At 55.2% G+C, this 20,548-nt stretch overlaps 1 protein-coding gene across 1 annotated transcript; it reads right to left on the reverse strand.

Moving 5' to 3' along the window:
- Nucleotides 1-2,896: 2,896 nt before the first annotated feature.
- On the reverse strand, nt 2,897-19,599 carry CYGB (cytoglobin). Its single transcript, XM_085077853.1, has 3 exons — nt 19,071-19,599; nt 8,685-8,916; nt 2,897-8,030 (listed from the first exon to the last, which is right to left on the reverse strand). Exons 1-3 carry the CDS (start codon nt 19,211-19,213, stop codon nt 7,866-7,868), a joined length of 540 nt encoding a protein of 179 aa, XP_084933979.1. The 5' UTR covers nt 19,214-19,599; the 3' UTR covers nt 2,897-7,865.
- Nucleotides 19,600-20,548: the final 949 nt, after the last annotated feature.

A 20,548-nucleotide genomic window follows, 5' to 3' on the forward strand; every position in this document is an offset into this window, starting at 1 on the left:
GGTCCTCTCCCCATCCTCCCTCTGCTCCCGGCTTTGCTCTCTCTCTCTCTCTCTCTCTCAAGAGTGCTTGGGAGAAGAGAAACCTGGCTGTAAATTAACCAGGAGGATTTTTCAGTCTGAGATGTGCACTTCCCCCCCTCCACCCCCCCCGCAGCGCTGTTATTTCATCTCGGCTGCCAAACTCCCGGGAATTAATCCCGGCCGGCGCTGACAGCGTTTACATTCAGCGCTGCTCAGATAAACCATATCAGCCGGCGCAGCTGAAGAGGAGCCGGGCGCGGAAGGAAGGGCTGGCTCCTGCTCAGTGTCAGCCCCACTGAGCCGCAAGGATATTTTCCTGCTTTGTCTCGTCTCCCTGGGGGCTTTGCTCGGAGCAGGGAGCCACCAAAACCCCAGCACTGCTGATGGTGGCCATGGCAGGGTTGGTACAGCAAAGCCTGGAGCTCCTGGCTCTTATCCTGGTGCTGATAATGGAGAGGAAGAAGGGATGTGTCCTTCAGGCTGGTGGGAATCTGCAAGCTCTGTCTCCCAAGGCCTCTCACCCCGTGCCACCCCTCACCCATGGGAGCCCTTCTTACTGCCAGCTCCCGTGGGATGGGGTTTAACAGGAATTTCAATGGCCATATTAAAAACTGCAGGGCAGTTATTGCATTTTTTTTTTAATCTCCCTCTTGCCGTTGTATTTCTGCCTGTCCCTCACAGTGACCTCCTGGCTGTCCCCTCGGCTGTCACCAGGTGCCAGCAGGATACAGACACACGGTGCTGATGTGTCACCTCTGGTTCCCCACCAGCACTGGGATGGTGGAGCCATCATTCATTCCCCCAGCTGGCGGCAGGCACTGGGCAGGAGCAATGGACCCTGTGGCCAGTGGTGTGGATGGAGGGGCTTTCCCGGGGCTGGAGCACGGAAAGTGGACTAGGAGCACACCCTGCACCATGCCCTAGCTACCAAATTCCCCTTTGCCTCCATCTCCCAGCCCATAAAACACCACTAGGGCCACCAAGGTGGTTTCTCAGAGCTGGATTTCCACCAGGTCCGTTGGGTGAAGGGTGTCCTCTGGAGAGCAGCACCCCCAGGCTGGGACACTCAGAAGGCATGTGGGTTTAACACTCCATGAGCCCAGAGCAGCCAGACAGTGTGAGCCCATTATCCCAGCCCCTGGGCCAGTTTTCCAGTGTGGTGTGAGCCTCAGCCTCCCACCCTGCCTCCCTTTCCAGCAGCACTTGCAGAGCACTGGCATGGCCACAGGGTCCAGGTCACGGCGTGATCGTCACAGCCACCCTGACGTGACAGGATCTGGGGGTAAATATTAGTATGAAGTGAAGGGCTGTGTACATATTTTCTCCCTGCAAGGTAATGCTGAAATTCCCTGCTCCTTTTCAACAAGCTGTTGGAAAAAACAGCCCCGTTTTAGCACCCTCTGGCCACTGCTGGCCCTGGCTACTCTCAGCTCAGCATGCAAAGGTCTGAGAGCTTTGGGTCCTCACTGCAGCCTCCCCACTCCAGAGCTGAGTCCTTTTGCTTGTGGTTTCCCAGCTGATGTTTCCCATCTGTAGCAGAGCAGTGTGCAGGCTTTGCTGACTGTTCACTTCTGCCTGGCAGTGTGTACAGGATGTGGCAGAGACTCTGAGGATGGCTTATTAATCACATTAACACCACCAAGTGGTTTTTTACCCCACAAGAAAAGACACAGCAGAGAAGACAGATTGAACCAGGCAGTTATTCTCCCCATATGAGCAGGGCTCTGGATCCCTTCTCTGTGGTTGTGGCTGGGTGGGCTTGGTTTGGTGAAGCTGAAGGGAAAGAAAAAGGTTCCCCTTGCCTTGCCACCCGTTGTGGCTTGGGGACTCCAGAGTAGCTTAAGTGCCTGCCCATGCCAAAACTACACCACTCAGCTGCTGTCTTTTCCAACATGCAGGGCTGGAAAACATCATTGTTGCCCTCAGCCCAACAGGAGACAAGTTGGCCCCAGGCTCCTCAAGACCCTGAGCAGCCTCCAAGGCATTGATCTTTGCCCTCCTCCCTCTCAGAATTGTCCCACTCCAGCCTCAGTCCTAAACTGGGATTGCCCCCCTTGAAATTGCTTGTGGCCAGGTGCTGGTATTTTATAACACTCTGGTGGGATGGGTTTTGCCATCCCTGAAAGTACGTTCTGTCCTTGGAGTAAAGAGGAGCACAATAAACAGGATTGCTTGAAATTTTTTTTCCAAGCCTTGCATCCTGCGGAAATGGGGCTTATGGGACCATAGGATGAGTCTGTCTGTTTGTCCATCCTTCCTCTGCCAGCAACTTTGGAAAGGTTGGCCAGTGTCAACTGAATTTGAGAGGGCCTGTTTTGCAGACAAAAGAACTGGAAGACCCATGGGGGGAAACCACAAAGTGACCCAACCCTGCTGGGACACATCCCACTGCAACATGATCCAGCCTCAGCGAGAGGCACAGGAGGAGCCACCAGGGACTGAGACGTGGAAAACTGGGCTTCTGCTGCTCAGGGAGCTGTTTGTTATTTTTACAGGCTGGGAACAGTCTCACAGTCCTTGGTGGTCGAGGTTGCTGCATGTTGTGGCCATCAGCAAGCTTTTTGGGCTGGCAAAGGCACAGGAATAGCTCCTGATGGAGGGAGAGCCCCTGCAGGTTTGAACAACATATCTGGAAGCCAAGCAAAGAGCCTGGAGGAGGAGCAAACCTCCCCCTGCCCACCAAAGTGCATTGCTAAGATGCTTCCAGCCATCTCTACCACCCTTGGTGGGCACATCCCCTCCCTTTGCTGCTGCTTCCCAGCCAAAAAGCTCCTTCACAGCAAGCAGGAAGCCCCAAACCCATCTGGCCATGGGGCAGCCCCCCAACACCCCCTCACCTTGCATTCACCCCATCAGAAAGAAACCAAGCCGAGCCGGAGGGGTTTGATCGATTTATCCACTGAAGATACAAGTTTCGGTTTAATAACACCATTTTGTCCGGTTACAAACATACTAAAAACCTACAAAAAGAAAAACGAGTTACACCCATATACACGGAACGCAGGTATAAAACCAGCACGGAAGCGCCGAGGAACACGAACATGAACAGGATCCGCAGCAGGGACAGGAAAGACACGGAGTTACATCAGACCACGCCAGCTCATGTCTGCGGGTCACGCCGGGACTGGTTCAGACATACTAACGATTAGAGACAACTTCAGCTATGGAAAATAATTAGCGCCGCAGCCTGGCGGAGAGGTCAGACCCAGGCGGGTGGTTTTGTCCCTCCCTTTCCCGAAGTTGGTCCCAGGTTAGCGCGTGGGTTTCCCTTTTATCCCTCGGTCTGGCATCCATTGTGCTGGCAGCCCTCGCTCTGACATCCCCACACCAGCTTCCCTACAGCCAGGGGCAGGGAGGGCTGAGCTCTGGTGCCAGAGTCCAGCCAGGTGACATCTGGTCCCCACTGAAGTCACTGGGCACCCCCAAGAGAGTGGGGAGACACTGTGACCCTTTCCCTGGGACAGAGTGGCAGAGATGTGAGAGGACTCCCCTGGGAGAGCTCACGGCTCGGCTGCCTTGGGGATTTGTCACCCCCAAGAGAAGATGAGGTTGGTGGCACAAGGCCCTGTAAGGGTTCTGGTGGTGCTGGAGGGTCTCTCTGACTGGGTGCCTGCAGAGCTAAACCTGCCAGGAATGTTGGCCACAGGAGGGGGAGACAGGCTGGGTGGGATCTGTGCCCCATCCCAACCCAATTCTTCCCATTCCCTCCAGCACTCAACTCCCTCTGACCAAATGTTGAGCTTCAGAGGAAGGGACAGGAGTTGGTTGATATGAGCAGGTGTTGCCAAAAAAAGGCAGGATGAGGTGCTCAAGGGGGACCCTGCAACAGGGACACAGAATTCCCCCTCACTCAGCATTTCTCTACCTCTGGCAGGGGACACAAAGGCTATCCCACCTGGATCACAGCTCCAAGCCCAGCCCTGATGATAATGCCAAGGTGCTGGCGGGGGCTGAGGGACACAGGGATCCTCCACAGGACAGGAGAGAAACCAGCCAGACCCGAAAGTGTGCTGGAATGATGTCCAAAGCCCCAGCTTCTCATCTGTGAATTTAGGGGAAAAGACTTTGCGAGTTGGTCCCTGCCTGCCACCACTGAGGAGAGCAAAGCTCAGCCCAAAGTGCCCTCAGCTCAACCTAAGTGTGCCAGGGAGTGAAAGGTCATGACCCAGAGAGCAAGACCTGAACAAAACAGGGATAAAGGGACCCCCAGTTGGCTGTGATGGGATCAGGAGGGAGCAATGGGCTGGCAGTGACAGGGAATGGCTGTGCATGGATGTGTGTGCTGGAGAGCCATGCACAGAGCCAGGACACGACCCCCCTTTCTGCTCTTCCACATGGCATTTATCAGCCCTGTCACTCTGGAATGGTTCTTTTCCCTTATTCTGTTGATTTTCATCTCTCCCCAGATGAGAATGTTCCTGGATTTGAGCAATGCCTCCTCAGCTGCGGGCGGCAAAGAGGAGGCGTTCGCTTTATCTCCATCTCCTCCCCTCCCGAGCTCTGCCCCAGCTGCCCTCCTGCTTCATGTTACTTCCTACGAAGCTGATAAAAATAAACATGTTTTTGTTTGCATCTATTGGACTGGCCTGCGATTTGGCTGATGGGGAGGGCTCCTCGAGGGACAGCAGCTGCACACATCTGGATCTGCTTTAGGAAAATGTTCCTGGAAAAAAACCCCCAAGCCCAGCACAAGCACACGTGGGCGCATGAGGCCATGGGTCAGCTTTTTCTAGGGATGTAAAAAAAGAAAGGAGAAACCAAATGCTGCTTAAAGGGGAGGTGGGGGGACCTCCCTGCTGCTCCCCAAAAGCCAAGGCACGCGGGTAGGTTGGGTGTGAACATGGAGCATTTCCAGCCACTCCAAAGTGGCTTCTCTGCAAACTGGGAGCCCAGTTTTGGTCGTGGGAAGGGAGGGGAAGGGTTTGCACTGCAAAAATAAAACTTCCACCTGGAGATTATTAACCTCAAAGGTTAATGTGCAAATTTTGTCTAAAGATGAAAAATCCCTGTACGGAAACACCCCTGGCCCAGCATCCGCAGAGCACAGGGAGTACACGAACTCATCAGAAAAATGTGCTGCTGGCCTCAAGGTCCTGGCAGGAGTCAGTGAAGCCGTGCTCGTGAGAGTCCCGTGATGTGCACACACACACACAAATATCATCTAACAGTCTTGATCCAAGTGATTCCTCTCCAGTCCTGCACTGGAGGGAAGTCAATGCCTGAACAGGTTTTCCCCATCAATCCCCCAGGCAGCAGCAGCAGCCGCTTGAGGGATGCCTTTGCTGACACACGAGGGATGAGCAGCCAGTGTGACACTCCAGCAGGAGCTGGAGGCAGTGGCTGTTGGCACCTTCACCAGTGCAGGCTGGTGGGCTGAATTTTGGGGGTGCTGACTGGGACAGCCCACCCACCCCATGAGCAAAGCAGCATCACTTGTCACCCTGTGCCTGTCCCTTCCTTTGCAACCCCCTGTACCCTGCACACTGCCATGCCAAGGACAGCCCTGCCCTGAGCTGTTGTTGCCACTCAGCTCCCCATGGATGCCCAGGACGTGCCATTGCTCCTCTCCATAAGATTCAACGTGGGATGTAGGAAGGAAAGAACTGCAAGGCCAGAGTGCCTGTAGTGACATTATTGGAGTCCTGGGGCAATTTTAGGACTAACCCTCACCCTGGGGCTCTGCAGGAAGGTGAGCGAGTGCTGGGAAATGCAGCCAAGAGGTTCAGAGCCCTCTCTAAATCCTGCTTTGCCCAGAGCCAGGGCAGTGGGTGATGGCACAAACTCCTCTGACAGAGCCCTCCAAGGAGGAGCACATTCACCCAACCACACCTGCCCTGCTGCTTTGAACAGCAATCCTGGGGTTGCTTCCCAGCCGTGGGCTGTGCCAAAATCTTGGAGTGATGGAATGGGCAGGACTGTGGTCTGGGGCATTGCCCCTCTGGATGGGTTCTCACAGATCCCTTGGGGAAACCTGCTGTTATGGAGGGAAGGGGGAAAAACCTACTGAGAGGTTTTCTGGGAGCAGGAACAGGGTGTTGGCTGTCACCCCCTCAGCTGTGCCACGGGGTTGGATCACAGGAGACCCTTGGCATGGAAGGAAAACGCCAGAAGCAGGAATAAACCCTGCTCCTAGGGATGATTAAAAGCGCAGGTGAGCAAAGCAGGAGTTTCTATCTGTCTGTTGCAGAGCAGGGAGGGCAGCCTGGCAGAGTGACCACTGCCCCCTCCAGCAGTGTCCCCACAGTGGGGGGATGTCCCCAAGGTGGCTGTGGGGATCCCAGTTGGAACCGTGGGCTTGTTGCCTGTCCAGCTGGCATCCAGGAGAGGAGCTGGTGTCTCTCAGGAAGCTGCCAGCTCTCCAGGACAGCAGTGGAGCGAGGCCAGAGGAAATCTCAGAAGGGAACCCTCCTCCTACTTCAACAGATAACTTTGCCCTTAATGCTAGAGCTCTAAAAATAGCAGAGGCCTTTAGGGAAGTATTGGATGGCGAGGATTCCAAAGGTTCCCAGCACATCTGACATTTCATCCTCAATCCTTTGCCAATCAGTTCCCAGAAATCCTATAAATCCAACCACATGTGGGCAGGAGGCAACAGGGCTGCTCCTCCTCCCTTTTTTGTTACTGCAGGGGAAACGGAGGCACAAACCAGGCAGACTCACCCGGAGATTCAGGAGGGAGGGATGAGGGCTCCAAGCCCTACAGCCACGGTTTGATGGGTTTGGGAGAAGCCTTTGTCAGGCACAGGCAGGAGCACTGCTGTCCCCGGGGAGGGACACAGCTCCTGCGTGGACTGATTCCTACCAGGCACTTTGTTTGGAGGAGCCCAGTTTCACCAAGAGGGCAGGAACATGCTCTATACAAGGTATACATTAATTTTAACAGAGAAGGGACCTTTCCTCACACCCAGAAATCCCTCCTGATATGCCCATGTCATCTTTCCCCCTCCCGATCACAGCCTGAACCCCTTTTCTCACTGAGAGGGCAGAGCTGGACAGACAGACCTACGCTCACCAGCTGCCAGGGCAGTGGCACATCATGTGCCACCCCAGCCCATCCTCAGGGAGCTGAAGGGCAGTGGGTGGACTCAGCAGCTCCCTACATATGGCACAGGAATCCCACCTACACACCATGCTCCGAGCCACGAGGAGAGGCAGCCCAAAGGCATCCCCCTCCTTCCTTCTCTCTCAGGCTGTGGGAGCATTTCTCTCCAGCCTCAGGAGGGATTGCAGCAGCCAGCCAAGGACAGGGACTGTGGGTGACAGGAGAGGTGAGGGCTGCTGCCCACCTGCAGCACAGGGTGAGGGTCACCCAGAGTGACTCTGGCTGCCAGCCCTGCCACCCTGCCAGGTGATACAGAAAGTGCAAAGCAAAGCATTCTCGGTGCCAGCCGGGGGTCTCCATATGTGCCCCCAAAAGCCAGGTTTACCCAGGGGCTTCCCTTGGAAAATGAGGGTTGTGTTGCTCGTCGGTGAACAGGGCAGCAGCACTTGTGCAAGGGACTTTGAGATGGTGCAGGTGAGGTGCAGGATTTGGGAGGTGGTGATGGACAGGCCAGGACAAGATGATGGAGCCAACAACCAACGCTCTCCCCTCGCCCTCTGCATCCCCTTCCAGCGTCCCCTGCAACTGCTTCACCCCAACCCACCCACACCCTTCATGGTTCTGTGGTTTTTTGGCTTATTTAGTTTGTTTTTAAACCCCGTGGAGATCAAATTGTGACTTGGCAGCTGACAGAGCTGGCCCTACCGGGCTCCCCAGACTGAGCAATGATCTTGAGAAGAGACCAGAGTGAAGTCCTGGGGTGAGCAAAGCCCTCCCTGCCCCTCTGGTGGCCCCCTGGGCGCTCACAGGGTGGCAGTGGGGTACTGAGCCCAGCCCACCTCCTTGTAGGCTGCTGTCACATGGGTGTAGATGAGGGTCTTCATCTTGGTCCAGGCTCCGTGTGCCTCCGGGGTGAAGTCATTGGGGTATTCCTCAGCAATGACCTCCAGCATGACACCAGTGAGTTTCTGAGGGGAGGCAGATAGAGAGAAAGGGGTTAGTAACACTCCAGGGAGCTGCTCACTGCACGTTTAGCTTTTTCTGACATAAACAACTGGATCCTGTTGCTCTGCAGGGCACACAGATGTCCTGGAGGTCTGGTGACACCCCTGGGAGGGGACAGGGCAGGTAAGCATCAGGGCAGAGACTCAGGTATGAGAGGGAGCTGCTTGCAGGTTGAAGCAACTCCCCAGTCTGGGCACCTCAGATTATTTACAGAATCATAAATGTTCCGAGTTGGAAGAGGCTCGTAAGGATCATCAAGTCCAACTCTTAAGTGAATATCCACATGGGGATCAAACCTGTGATCATGCTGTCATTAGCTCTAACAAGCTAATCAGCCAACTGATTTAGTCCCTGCTGTCATAATTCCTAAAACAGGGACACACAGCCACAACTATGCTGCAGGACCTGCAAGCAAGACACAGTGAGGTGGGTTTCCCCAGTCAGGAGGAATTTTCCCTTCTCTGACACTGGCTGTGTGTGGGAACGATGTCTCCATGGGACAGTGGGGAGCAGCCCCCACATCCAGCCAAAGACAGGCAGCACCATCTCACCACAGCTCCTGCTCTCCCACCCTCTTCCTAAAACATCCCAAAGATTATTTTCCTCCTCTCCTTTACCTTAAAGTAGATGGGCTCCACTTTGTGCTTGAGGGCGTGGGCCTTGCCCACCAGGGCCAGGACAGAGGACACCTTTTCAGAGTCGTTGAGGTTCTCCACCACAGTGTTGATGGCCCCCATGACCCTCCGGGCATGCTTGCGCAGCTGCAAGCTCCTCTCCATCTCCAGCGGGTCCTCCATGTGCTTGAACTGGCTGAAGTACTGCTTGGCCGAGGGGAAGTTCACAAAAAACCTTCCAGAAAGAGGAGACACGAAATGCCATCAGGAAAGGGAGAGCAGGCTGAGGGGTTAAAGCAAAGCACAGGGGGATGGAGATGCTGGAAGGCACCCCCTGAGTCTCACACAGCCAAGGCTGATTTTCCTATCGAATTCCCCAGGAGCTGCAGCATTCAGCTGTCTAAAAACCAGCAGGTTGATGCCTTTCTCCCAACCCCCATCTGCTACAAGGGCATCACAGCTGGATACTCATCTACAAAGCAGAGGCAAGGCTGAGTTCTTGATGCCCAGAGATGCCACCCAGGCATGCCAGATGCTGGATATGTGCCCACTTACATCAAAACATCACCTCCTGCCTCAGAGGGCTGGAGATGAGCATGAAAACCTCCCTTAATGCCATCCAGCCTCTCCCTGCCCCTCTTCCTCAGTCCCACAGCAGCTTCCTGGCCCCATGGGTTTTATTTCTGCATTGCCACCCAGAACAGTCTCCCCTTGTCAAGGTTGCTCCCACCTTTCATGGGTCAGCCCCACCAGTACTTAAGCCCTGAGCTGATGTCACTGCTCATCTGTGACAATTCCCCCAGCACAAGGATACTCCAAACATTCACCAGCCCCTCTGGGGGAAGTCTGGGGACCCTCTTTTCTGAAGGATTAAATCGACCCCCATGAAATGCTGCCAAAAGAAATGAAGTTGTGGTCACAGCTGATGTGTTGAGGTGGAGGGCTGGAGGAAGCAGGGAGTTGAAGGGCACAAGGTGACAGAGTGCAGGGCTGGAGCCACGGATGCCAACACCACCCATGCCAGCATTGCAGCTGGGGCTGACACTTGAGTCACATTAACCACCCCCTTCCACCTGATTTATGCAGGAGAGAGCCACGTCAGTGTTTGCTCTCTGCTTTCCCCCAGCTCCCTCCCTCCTGCGGGGCTCTCCCTGGCTCCTGGACTGGTGAAGGATGCTCAGGAGGTGGCAGAGTGCTCCCAGACTGTCCTCCACCATCCCTGGCTCCAGACAGACTGCCTCCTCCCCTCCCTTCCCAGGCCCCATCCCAAACCACGGGAACCTGAACCCATCCCTCTCTTTCTCCAACCATCACCACACTTCTCTCCAGAGCCAGGTGGGATTCTCTTCCACACTCACCACCCCATGAATAATCACAATATTGAGTACCAGGCTCCTTTACCATTTTGTTATCCTCCTTTTCCCCCCCTCCCTTCCTTCCCCCGCTCCCTTGGCTTGTGAAAGCTTGGGGGCATTGCCAAGGAAGCGGCGTGAAGCAGTGCCTGGAGTGCACCACCACTTCTGTTGCTTCCCAAGGCATCTGGGATTCATCAGATGGCCCAAAATAGGTTTTGGAGGTGTGAAGAGTGTGCAGCGGAAAGGGTGGGGGAGGAAGGAAGGTGGAAGGGGGAGACAAGGTGTTGCTTTTAAAACCCAGAGGGGACCCGTGACAAAACTCCTCTTGCTGTTGTGCAGCCTCCTCCCCCTGGCACAGCTCCTCCTGACACATCTGGTCCCTGTCGGGAGAAATCATTCCCAGGCCTGGCTGTCTCCAGCTCCTGCCACCACAGAGATGCTCAGTCCTTCAGCTTGGAGCTGGGGTTGGAGCTGGCCAGGGTGCATGGATAACATCATCCCCAGGATTTAAGACTTCTGTCCTAGGCATTTCCCCACACGAGGGCAAATGTTCCACTCTGGTTAAATGGGACCATTTTTTCCAACTGGGCTCAGCATCCCCCTGCCCCTATCCTACCCCATCCCATCCCATCCCATCCCATCCCATCCCATCCCATCCCATCCCATCCCATCCCATCCCATCCCTCCCCACCTCTATTCAAGCTGTTGCAGCTCCAGCCACCCACCAAAGCCCTCCAGGTCCAACAGGGATCACCCTGCTGGGGTCAGAGTTAAGGGTTTTACCATCCCTGCTGGTGGACCTTTTTCCCTAACAGGCATCCCCCCAGGCACTGGGAGCAAGAGATGTCACTGGAAGTGGGACCTGCTGCTGCTGCCTCTGAACCCCAAACCATGGGAAACTCCCTGGAAAGCTTTATTTGATCTCAGCTGAAGGACAGAATGTTCTGAATACATGGGAAATGTGTTGAGAAAAATTCCTGGTCTGAGCCAGAAAGGGAATAGCAAGGGGAGACTGCCCTGTGCATCACCAGGAATTACAGTGTGTCTCCACCAAGAGAAGGGCCAAAAGGAGACCCTGGGACCATCACTTCCACCCCTCACCGCTTTTGGCCAGATATTCTAGGAGCAAGGGCTGGTTAAACCCCCAAAGTACCCCAGCCTGGGGGAGACCAGACCAACGAAGGCTCCAAATACTTTGTTTCCAACCTTTCCCTGCTTTGCACACCCTCAAGCTGCTGCCCCCACAGCAGCTTTCCCAAGGGATCTGCCATCAGGACAGCAGCAGTGCTGGGGGATGTAAAACCAGCAAACACTCAGCTCAGCTGCTCAGTCCTGCATCTGCTGGATTTCTTTGGTGGAGAGCTGGAACAGAGGACCCTAAACCCTCTGCTACAAACAAATCCATGGATGGACAGAGACCTTCAGCCACCTCTCCTTGGAGAGAAACAGGCGCCTGCAGCAAGAGCTGCCTGGAGCAAATATTTGAGCTGTCAAACCACAAAGAAGAGGGAAGGAGGCTCACTCAGTGGTAGTTGTTAATAAACAGAGAAGATTAATTTAACACAAAGGTTAAATATAACCAGAGGAAAGGAGAAGGAAAAAAAAGAAGAAGAAATAAAATAACTTCAACAATAGTGAGTTAGAAGAGGTGTCAGATGGGGTTTTTCCATCTACAGATAATTCAGAGAGTTCAAACCTCTCAAGCTCTGGAATTTTTCTGTATCATTATGCGTGTGTGTGTGTGTGTGTGGTTTGGGCTCTTTTTCTCCGTCAGAGTCATTAAAAGATGATATTTACCATTGCATATCACACAAAATGATGATTGATAGGAACCAGATGCCTGCATACCGATCTCATTAAATTTCTTTTTAAGCGATTCCATTCTGCACCCGCTAATTTGTACTCTGCCAGCTACATCTGGACCCAGCGGACAGGATGTCAGGATTGCTTTTCCTCTCTCTTTTGCCCTTATAACAACTTTAAGGACACAGCCATTCCCAGTAGCAGAGCCAAAGGAAATAATTAAGGTGCAAACCCACTGCAGTTACTGGAAACCTGTTTTCTGTTAGGGAGGAGTGGTGTCTCCTCCATCTCCCTCACCTTCCTCCCTCTCCCCAGAGCATGCAGAGCAAACCCTGCATGGAGCAAATCTCCAAGACCAGCCACCTCCTTCCCTCCCCAGCTGGAAAGAGGACACCTAGATGCTGCTTGGTCCCCACAAGCACCTAAATCCTTGATACTTCACTTACCCTGTTTGCAAACTGGGGAGATGAAAATGCTCATGAGCCCTCAGATCTGCTGGGAGAGTTCAGCTGAACCCCCAGCCAGCACTTGGAGACTGCTTTTTACTAGATTTCCACAGATCCATTTAGGTTGGAAGAGACCTTTCAGATCGCCAAGTCCAACTCTTAACCCAGCACTGCCAAGCCCACTGCTAAAACATGTCCCCAAGTGCCACATCTACACATCTCTTCAATCCCTCCAGGGTTGGTGACTCAACCTACCGATGCTTTCATGTTTTCTCTCGCCTCGTCCCTCTACGTGGGAGAAACTCTAAGGCAGCCTGGAGCCTCTCGGCATCCCTTTTCAAACCTCTCCTTCCAGCTCCTCTCCGCTCGGGTGCCCACAAAGCAGCTGATAATGGGTAGGCAGGTGGTGTGTGATGCTGCTATTTATTATGCTGAGGGCTGCCTCACTGCTTCTCCTGCACGTTCCCCCTGCTCCTCCTGGCCACCTGTAGGCCCTCACCCCCTTTTCAGGCTGGGGAAAGGCTGCTGGGTGCTGCCTGGGAGCTTACAGCTCCCAGCCCAAGGTGGGAAAGGTCTCAGCTGTGGGAATGGCACAGCTCAGCAAAACAGAAAACCTAAGGAAAGAAAAAGGCAAACCTGAGGAGTAAGAAGAGGATGGTGCCTGCCTGATGCTGTGTGCTCTGTCTGAAAGCTCATGGACAGGTGGAGATGGTGGTGGGTCTCCAGCTCTGTCATGGGAGGGCTGGAGGGAAAAGGGCCAAGCCCCCCATCCACACACTAATGCTAAATTCACCTTCTACAGCTGAGAAGATGTGTGGCTGGCCTTCCTCCAGGTGAAGCCCACATCCTGCTGCAAAGCCTTGAGAGCAGAATGCATTACAACATTGAACCATGCTCAGAGGCTGTAATGCTCCACTGCCCAAGGCAGAGGCACCAGGACACCCCAGTGAGGCTGGGAGTGAACCCAGCAGCAAATACGCCACCAAGTACATTTGGACATGAACAAGCAACCCCCAAAGTCATGTCCTGCTCACTTCTGTGTGCACAGCTCACACCTCCAAGTCCTCATTGCTGTTGTTTTCCCCTACCACATATGTGGATTCTGCCCAAAGCCTCCTGGCTGCATGGATGAACCTTTAGGGTAGGGGTAAGGACAGCTTTCACCAGATGAGTGAATTAACAGTGCCAAAGTGGCTTTCCCACGTGTCTCCAGATTCCTACCTCCCTTGGAGCTGGAAGAAAACCCCTGGCTGGGTAGGGAGCTGGGTAACACACATTCACAAGGATGTAGTCCATGTCTCACCACAGAACCTGAGTCTTGCCCATGTCCACCACCACCTCCACCATCCAATGATTTCCAGCCGCCCCGGCTCAGCGTTGCCAGTGCCTGGCCAGGATCGCCAGCCAGCCTGCTCTCTGCGTTCCCCAGGCACCCTGAACGCCTGCCAGCCTGGCCAGGGCTGTCCTGACATTTCGCTGCCGTTAATGAGCCCTGAAGCTCCGCAGGCGGGCGCTCGCCGAGCCGTGTCGGGGCGCGGTCCCGCTCCGCAGCAGCAGCATCATTAACGGGCCTGGCTGGCAGAGCAGAGACTTGGCCCCTGCCGCCGCCTCTGGGGAGGGATTGGCACGGCTGGTACCCACACATCCTCAGCCACAGCCAGGGAAACTGTCCGGGGAAACTGCTTGCCCTCTGTGCCTTTCCTTGCCCTGGTCACGGATGTCCTTGGAGCTCTCAGGGTGTTCACTGGGATATTCCTACCCCCATGTGGCCTGCAAGGGCAGCACTGGGGTAGGGGACGTGGGAAAGGCTCTTTTTGTGACATTCCAAGAGGTGCTGGCAGCCCCAAGGTCGTGGCTGGTGCGGGATGTGCCACAGGAATCCCCACACATGGCCTTGGCCATGAAGAAGCCACGAGGGCTGTGATCAGTGAGACAATGCAGCCATAGAGAAGTGGCTGTTTGGGGACTGAGTTTATTAAACCCTCACTCACCCCTTCAGCGCTCATGGAGGGGCTGTTGGGCTGGAAAATGTCCCTCATGCATGCCCATGTCAGCAGAGCAGAGCCCTGCTGCTCTCTGGCTCTCCTCATCCCCAGGAAAATTATCTCCCCAGCATGACCACAATGATTCCTGAGCATGGGATAAGCCATGGGACAAGGACATTGTTGTTGGTCTTTTCACTGGGCCCATTTCAAAGAGACATATTCCATCTCTCTGAGCCACTTTGCCCTGAAATGTGTCCTTCATCAGCCAGGAAAGGAGCCTTTCCCTATGGCCGCCTCCGCAAAACACATGTTGGCTTTGGGGGTAGCTGCAAAATCACTTCTTTAAATGCCATTTTTGGGTAGATTCAACCCATACTTTTTCGATTCAGCTGGAAAAAAAAAGCTTTTCTGCATTGCCAGACTCATTACTCAGATTTTTTGCTATTTTAACCTAGAACTCACAATAACGTCTGGCATCCAAGGAGTGCTTTCATATTTTAAAGCTCTTTGCAAACTGTCTGAATCCAGGTGTGTTTGCTCAGACTAAGCAGCTGTCAGAATCCAGGGACCTGATCCTGCATTGGCAAACCTTTCGCTTCCCCTCCTACACCTCTTGAAGGGGAAAGAGCACATCAGGAGTGATGGAGAAGGTGTAAATTTGGAAAGCTGATAGGTCTGAAGTGCAGATGGAGGGAACAGCGATGGAGAAGCCCCGTGGTGGCAGAGCCAGGTTGCGTTGCCTGCGCTTGGCAAGGCATTAACATTTGTTGTAGATTTTCCCGGGATCTAATAGAAGCTATCCCTGTGTTTTATCCCCCGATGGGATCCATAAAGTTTTGTGGTCCCACATCTGTGGCTGCAGTACGTGTGTGTGGGTGTGGGAGCGAGAGCGTGCCTCGACCAGGACAGGCTGTGGTTTTAGCCCTGCAGTCCTGGGCTTAGTCGGGGTCTGCAAAGGGTCCCAATCCCCCACTGATGCTCACCCCTGGGTGCTCTCAGCCCCTGTGTACCTGTGGGGTGGGCAGTGGGAGGGCTGAGCCACCCCTGGGTGTTTGCATCCCCCAGCCCAGTCTCACAGTATTGCCAATAGACCATTGAAAGGGACAAAGGGGACCTTGGGGAGGGATGGCCACAGGCTCAAGGGGCTCAGGCACTGCACAGCGAGGGCTGATGCAGGTTCTGAAGGTTCCCCTGGCACACCTGGGCTCCCTGCTGAGAGCACTATGGTGAGCTAGGGTTCAAAAAGTACTGATTCCTAAATAACAGATGGGGAAACTGAGAAGCAGCAATGAGCCTGAGGGCATGGAAAGGCTACAGAAAAGCTTCAGCCTAGGGCTCCCAGCTGGCCCACTTGGGAACCATCCAGACCCAGATGAGCAGCTCCATCTCCAGCCTCAGCTCCAGCTCCAGCCCCAGCTCCATCTCCAGCCCCAGCTCCAGCAAGGGTTAAGGCAGCTGTGAGATGGAGCCTGCAGAGGCCCCTGAGCTCCCGAGGAGGAAGATGAGCGTGGCGAGGAGCCTGTGCTTCCTCCGGGGCGAGGCTCCCCACCGAGGAAATTGTCAATTAGTGACATAGTTTTAACCACAGAGCACAGATTCCCAGGATCCAGTGGCTGTTCAGCCGTAGTCCCCATTATTCGTGTTTGTGTCCCCTGGGATCCCAGAGCCGTGCCAGATCAGGGACCCATCGTGCTGGGGCAGGACCCCAGGGGTTTGCTGTGGGTCAAGCATCAGCAGGAGCCACAGGGGAAGGGGACACCGTGCCCAGCTCTGTGCCTCAGTTTCCCCATCTGCAAACCATGGAAAAGCTGGGTGGGATGCTGGGATGCAGAGGGAGCAGACTGGGTTCCTGCAGGGTGGCAGCACTGCAGACCCCCCATCACTGCCTTGTGGGGGGCATTGCTGCCTCCCTGCCTCCATCCTTGAGGCACAGGATCAGGCCCCAGACTCATTTCAGAAGTGCTGCAATCCCCCAGCCCTTCCAATGGGGAAAAGTAATTCCGTGCCCTCAGCAGCTCTGAAGGGATGGAGAGGGGATGGAGCATCTGCCACCAGACACAACCCTGGTCATAACCCCCACAACAGTAGTGCTGACAGATTTACCTGCTCTAACCACTCTGCCCCTGAGGGCTGCACCAAAGAGGGGTCCACAGCCATGCATCCCCTTCCCTCTCCCTGACCACACCTGTACAAACCCCTTTGTGCCTCAGTTTCCCTAGCAAGGAGAGCAGGAGCACCAGCCGGGCAATGAAGCTGACTGGCACAGCTCCATTCCCCAGCACGTTGTGCAAGTGTCCACCCAAAATGTGCCGGGCTGGTCACCCCGCACCGACCCCACCAGCGGCCGCCCACTGCCCCCTCCCCAGCCCCGACCTCTGGAGCTGCTGAATCATGTCTCGGGCAGTGGCTGCTGCCGGCCCGGGCTCCCGGCGGCCTCCACGCATGACCCACTTCTGCTGCCGGCTGGGAACGCGGCTGGGAGAGGAGCAGCAGCCGCCGGAGCTCCCAGCCCTGGCCAGGGCTGCCCTGCTTCTGCCAGCACGTGCTTCCCCAGGGAGCTCCGGTGCGGCTCTGGGCTCACGGCTGGGCTCGGGGCAGCAGCACAAAGCCCTCTCCAGGGACAGGGATGGTGACCAGGGACAGCTGTGACATGAGGGTGCAGGAGGGTGTGCTGCTGGAGGGGATGGGAGCTCTCCCAAATTGCATTACTATCCCCAGGGACAGGCACTGAAAGGCCAGACCTCATTTGAAGCATTCCAGAGAAGCTCTGGCTGAGGGAGCAGTTGTGGGTTTAGCTGGGATGTGCCAGGGCTTGTGCCATGACTAAGGGTAAAAAGGCTTCCAAGAAGGCAGGGTTCACCCTAGCAGGCAGTTCTGTCCTGCCTGTTGTCACAGCAGGAGAAAACCTTCACCACAGTTCTGCAACTCTGCCTGGATGAAAAAAAAACAAACAACAAACTGGACCAAAAACTTCTGCTGGGAAAGTTTGAGTTGGGACCAGAGCTCGGCTGCACAGTCCCCACTGCCACATCTCAATGCCCCTCACACCCAACCCTGCTCCAAACCCCATGTGGGCTCCAAAAGCAATGAGCTGCCCCGGGTGAATCCCCCATGGCAGTTTCATGAGTCCCTCAGTGCCAGCCATGGGCACAGAGCCACCCTCCCTGTGCCCATGGGCAGTGGGCACCTGGCAGTGCTGGCTAATGTGGCCATGGCATGGCCTGGGTGCTGGGCAAGGGCTGACCATGCATGGCTGGTGGCCAAGCCCCGAGCTGAACCTCCTGGGATGGTGCTGAGTGGATTTATGTGCCCTCCAGATCTCTGCCATTTGTGCTCCAGACCCAGCCCAGGTAGGTTTGGTGTCCCCAGCCATGGAGCTGTCACACCTCCTGACTGCCCTGGCTGGCTACACTGAGTGGGGCCATGGGAGAATGGGCTCAGCAATTTGCTGGCTCTGAGAGAAGGAAATGTTTGTGAAGGAGGTGGAGAGGGTGCTCAAATGTCATTCTGGAATCTGCAAAGGGGTCTTGGTAAGAAAATCCCATTGCAGTGCTGGCAGCGAGCCTGGAGGGGAACTGGCTCTGCTTGTTGGCATGGCCAGGGAGGCTCTGTGCCCTGCAGACCCCGTGGGCTCAGGGCTTTAGCTCAGTCTATTGGAAAACTTTCAGATGATTATTAGCAAACAGCACATCCACCCCAGGGGCTCCCTGAGCACCCACAGTCCCCTGCTGCACAAGCAAAATGGGAAGGACACAACCCAGTCTCGGGTCTCCTAGTTGGGGTTCCTGGTGTTTGGTCCAGGTGGGAGTCTGACCAGGGACATCCCAGCATGACAGACCCCAGGGGTGAGTGGTCTCACTCTCTGGACAGCATCCCTGCTGTTAGCCAATAGGTCATTGTGGGCACCTCACCTGCCCCTCTCCTTGTTCTGCCCGTCCTCCCATCCCCTCTTAAAAATAAGGATAACGGCCTGTTGGCGCCAGACCCCACTGATACCCCAAACTCCCAGTGCCACTGGCACCCTGTGGGATTTCTACTTAGCCCTACCCCGGGGTGCCAGGACACGGTCACACTCGCAGACAGCACAAGAACCCCCACCTGCCTCTGCTCCCCACCTCCAGAGCATCTCCCCTGCTCTGGTTTCAGGGGCAGAAACAGGGCTTTGAGCTGCCGGCTGCTCTGCACAGCCCCACTGCCACCGGGAGATGCTGCACACCCCTCTCCCGGGGCTGCTGGCTCCCCACTGCCCCCCTCTCCCTCCTGTGCCCCCCACAGCCCCCTTCCACCGCCAACTTCAGCGCTCTCTTTCCCGCCGACGCTGCCGCCGGAGGGACAGATGGTGCCCTCGGAGACACACCTGCTTGGGTTTTATCTTGGCTCCCAACTTGCATTATTTCACCCGCCAGCCTGCTAGGTCCCCGTGCCATCCGCACGCAGCTCCCTGCGGGGGCCAAAAACCCCCAACCCACCCAAACCCGGGGCTGAGCTCCCCCTGGCTCCGCCGCCCCCCCAGCCCCGGCCGCAGGTTAAGGTGACCTTTGCATAGAAGCAGCTTCCCCCAAAGTCCCCGGCAAGGCTGGCCCCGCTCCCCCCGCTGCCACCACCCGGCTCTAAGGTGTGGGAATCCGAGGAGCGCTGCGAAACCCTCCCTGCTCCCAGGCAGCAAATGCACCCAGCCAGCTCCCCACTCGCTGTCATTCATCTCCACTCAGTTCTATATATTGTTCTGCCTCTTTCTCGGCTATAAAGAGATTCAGTTGGATTTGCTGCTTCCTTTTTTTTGATTTGTTTTTTAAATACCTGATGAGTATGGAGACCCCAACGTCCTCGCAGTTTGCATATACTCTGCTCCATATCTCTTGAATAACCTTTTTTTCTGCGTCTGAAATCTCTTCACTTCTTTCCCATCTCTCAATCTCCATTTCTCCCTGGACTTTCTCCATGAAAAACAGCCGGCAGGATCCTCCGGGAAGCCAGGAGGAGATAAAGAGAGATGTGTGTGAGCGGGTATATCCTGCGAGAGGAGACAAGGTGTTTGCTCGGCGGCTCTGCGACGTGTGGATGTGGATGTGTGTGTGTGTGTGTGTGTGTGAGTGCAGCTGCCTGTCGGCGTGTTTGGATATGGAATTTAAAAAATATCCCGGAGGAATGATGCGTGCGATTAGATTTGAGATCTCCTAGTGCTGTCCATGGCTGTAGTTAGCTTCAGCTCGCCTCGGATGTGTGTGGCTGACTGATGAGGAACTGCCTAAAAGTAAAATATTCAAAGGCATTGCAAGACCAGCCTCTTCACCAATGTGTGAACGTGAGCTCACTTTCTCCCTCTCTCCTCCTCTCTCCCACTCCTCCCTCCCTCCTTTCCTTTTTTTTTTTTTTCCTCCCCGAAAGGGAGGGATGAGGGAGATGTTCTGGGCAACATCAGGACGGTGCTGGCGGGGGGAGGTAGGGCTGGAAGTTTTTTTTTCCAGATCTTTGTAAACAGCACAGAAGAAATTCAGAACCCAGAGTGCTGAGTTAAAGTTAGCCCAGCCGCTGGCTGTGCAGAGTTCTGCCCTGGCTCTCCTCTTTGGGCTCCCCGATTTTGCAGGAGGTGGTGTGAAAGGACACACCTTGTTCACCTCCAATTCTTGGGCTGCACAGAGAATTGGGTGGAGAGGGAAGCATGAGGGAACCCCACAGCGAGAATCTGTCTGTCCCCCAAAAGAGACCATGGTCTGTCCCATGAGGACATTTTAATGCCGACAATTTGCTCTCCTTTCTTGCGGCAGGACCCGGCTGACAGGGATCCAGAGTTCAGGCGCTCGTGAAATGAAGGTATTTATTGTCATTCTGCGATCACATCGCTCCTGGCAGCGCCTTGGCAGGGAACACCTCCACTCCAGGCTTCCCGCCGCCTCCGTGGGTGTGCTTTTGGGGCTGCTTTTCACCCAAACGCCGTTCCCAGCTCCCTGACAATCCGGCGTGTTAAACCCACAGCGCGGTCCATTTGCACCGAGAGCAGGAAAATCCTAGGGAGCCTTGTAATAACCGCGAGTCCCCCAGAGGGGGATCAGAGACCAGCGAAGCAGCGGATGTGCCCCACAGCCTCCCGCACCCTGCCAGGGCAGACGGGCAGACAGACAGACAGACAGACGGACAGAAGGGCTGCGGGTGCTGCTCTGACAGCCTGGGGGGTGGCCGAGCCCCTCGAGGGGCTGGAGATTTGTTATTGCAGAGCTGTCGAGGCTTTTTGCTGTATTTCTCCTCCAAACCAGCCTTGGCCACCTCCCCATCGGCAG

This window comes from Lichenostomus cassidix, chromosome 18 (assembly GCF_008360975.1).
Source record: "Lichenostomus cassidix isolate B80296 chromosome 18, HeHo_3.0, whole genome shotgun sequence".
Lineage (NCBI taxonomy): Eukaryota > Metazoa > Chordata > Aves > Passeriformes > Meliphagidae > Lichenostomus > Lichenostomus cassidix.

Bases quoted from the DNA above. Each gene is read 5' to 3' on its own strand.
- CYGB (XM_085077853.1), bottom strand. From the start codon at position 19,213: ATGGAGAAAGTCCAGGGAGAAATGGAGATTGAGAGATGGGAAAGAAGT. The intron at 8,917-19,070 runs GTATTTAAAAAA...TCTTTCTGGAAG, and splicing joins GGGGTCTCCATACTCATCAG to GTTTTTTGTGAACTTCCCCT. The intron at 8,031-8,684 runs GTAAAGGAGAGG...GCCTCCCCTCAG, and splicing joins TGGAGCCCATCTACTTTAAG to AAACTCACTGGTGTCATGCT.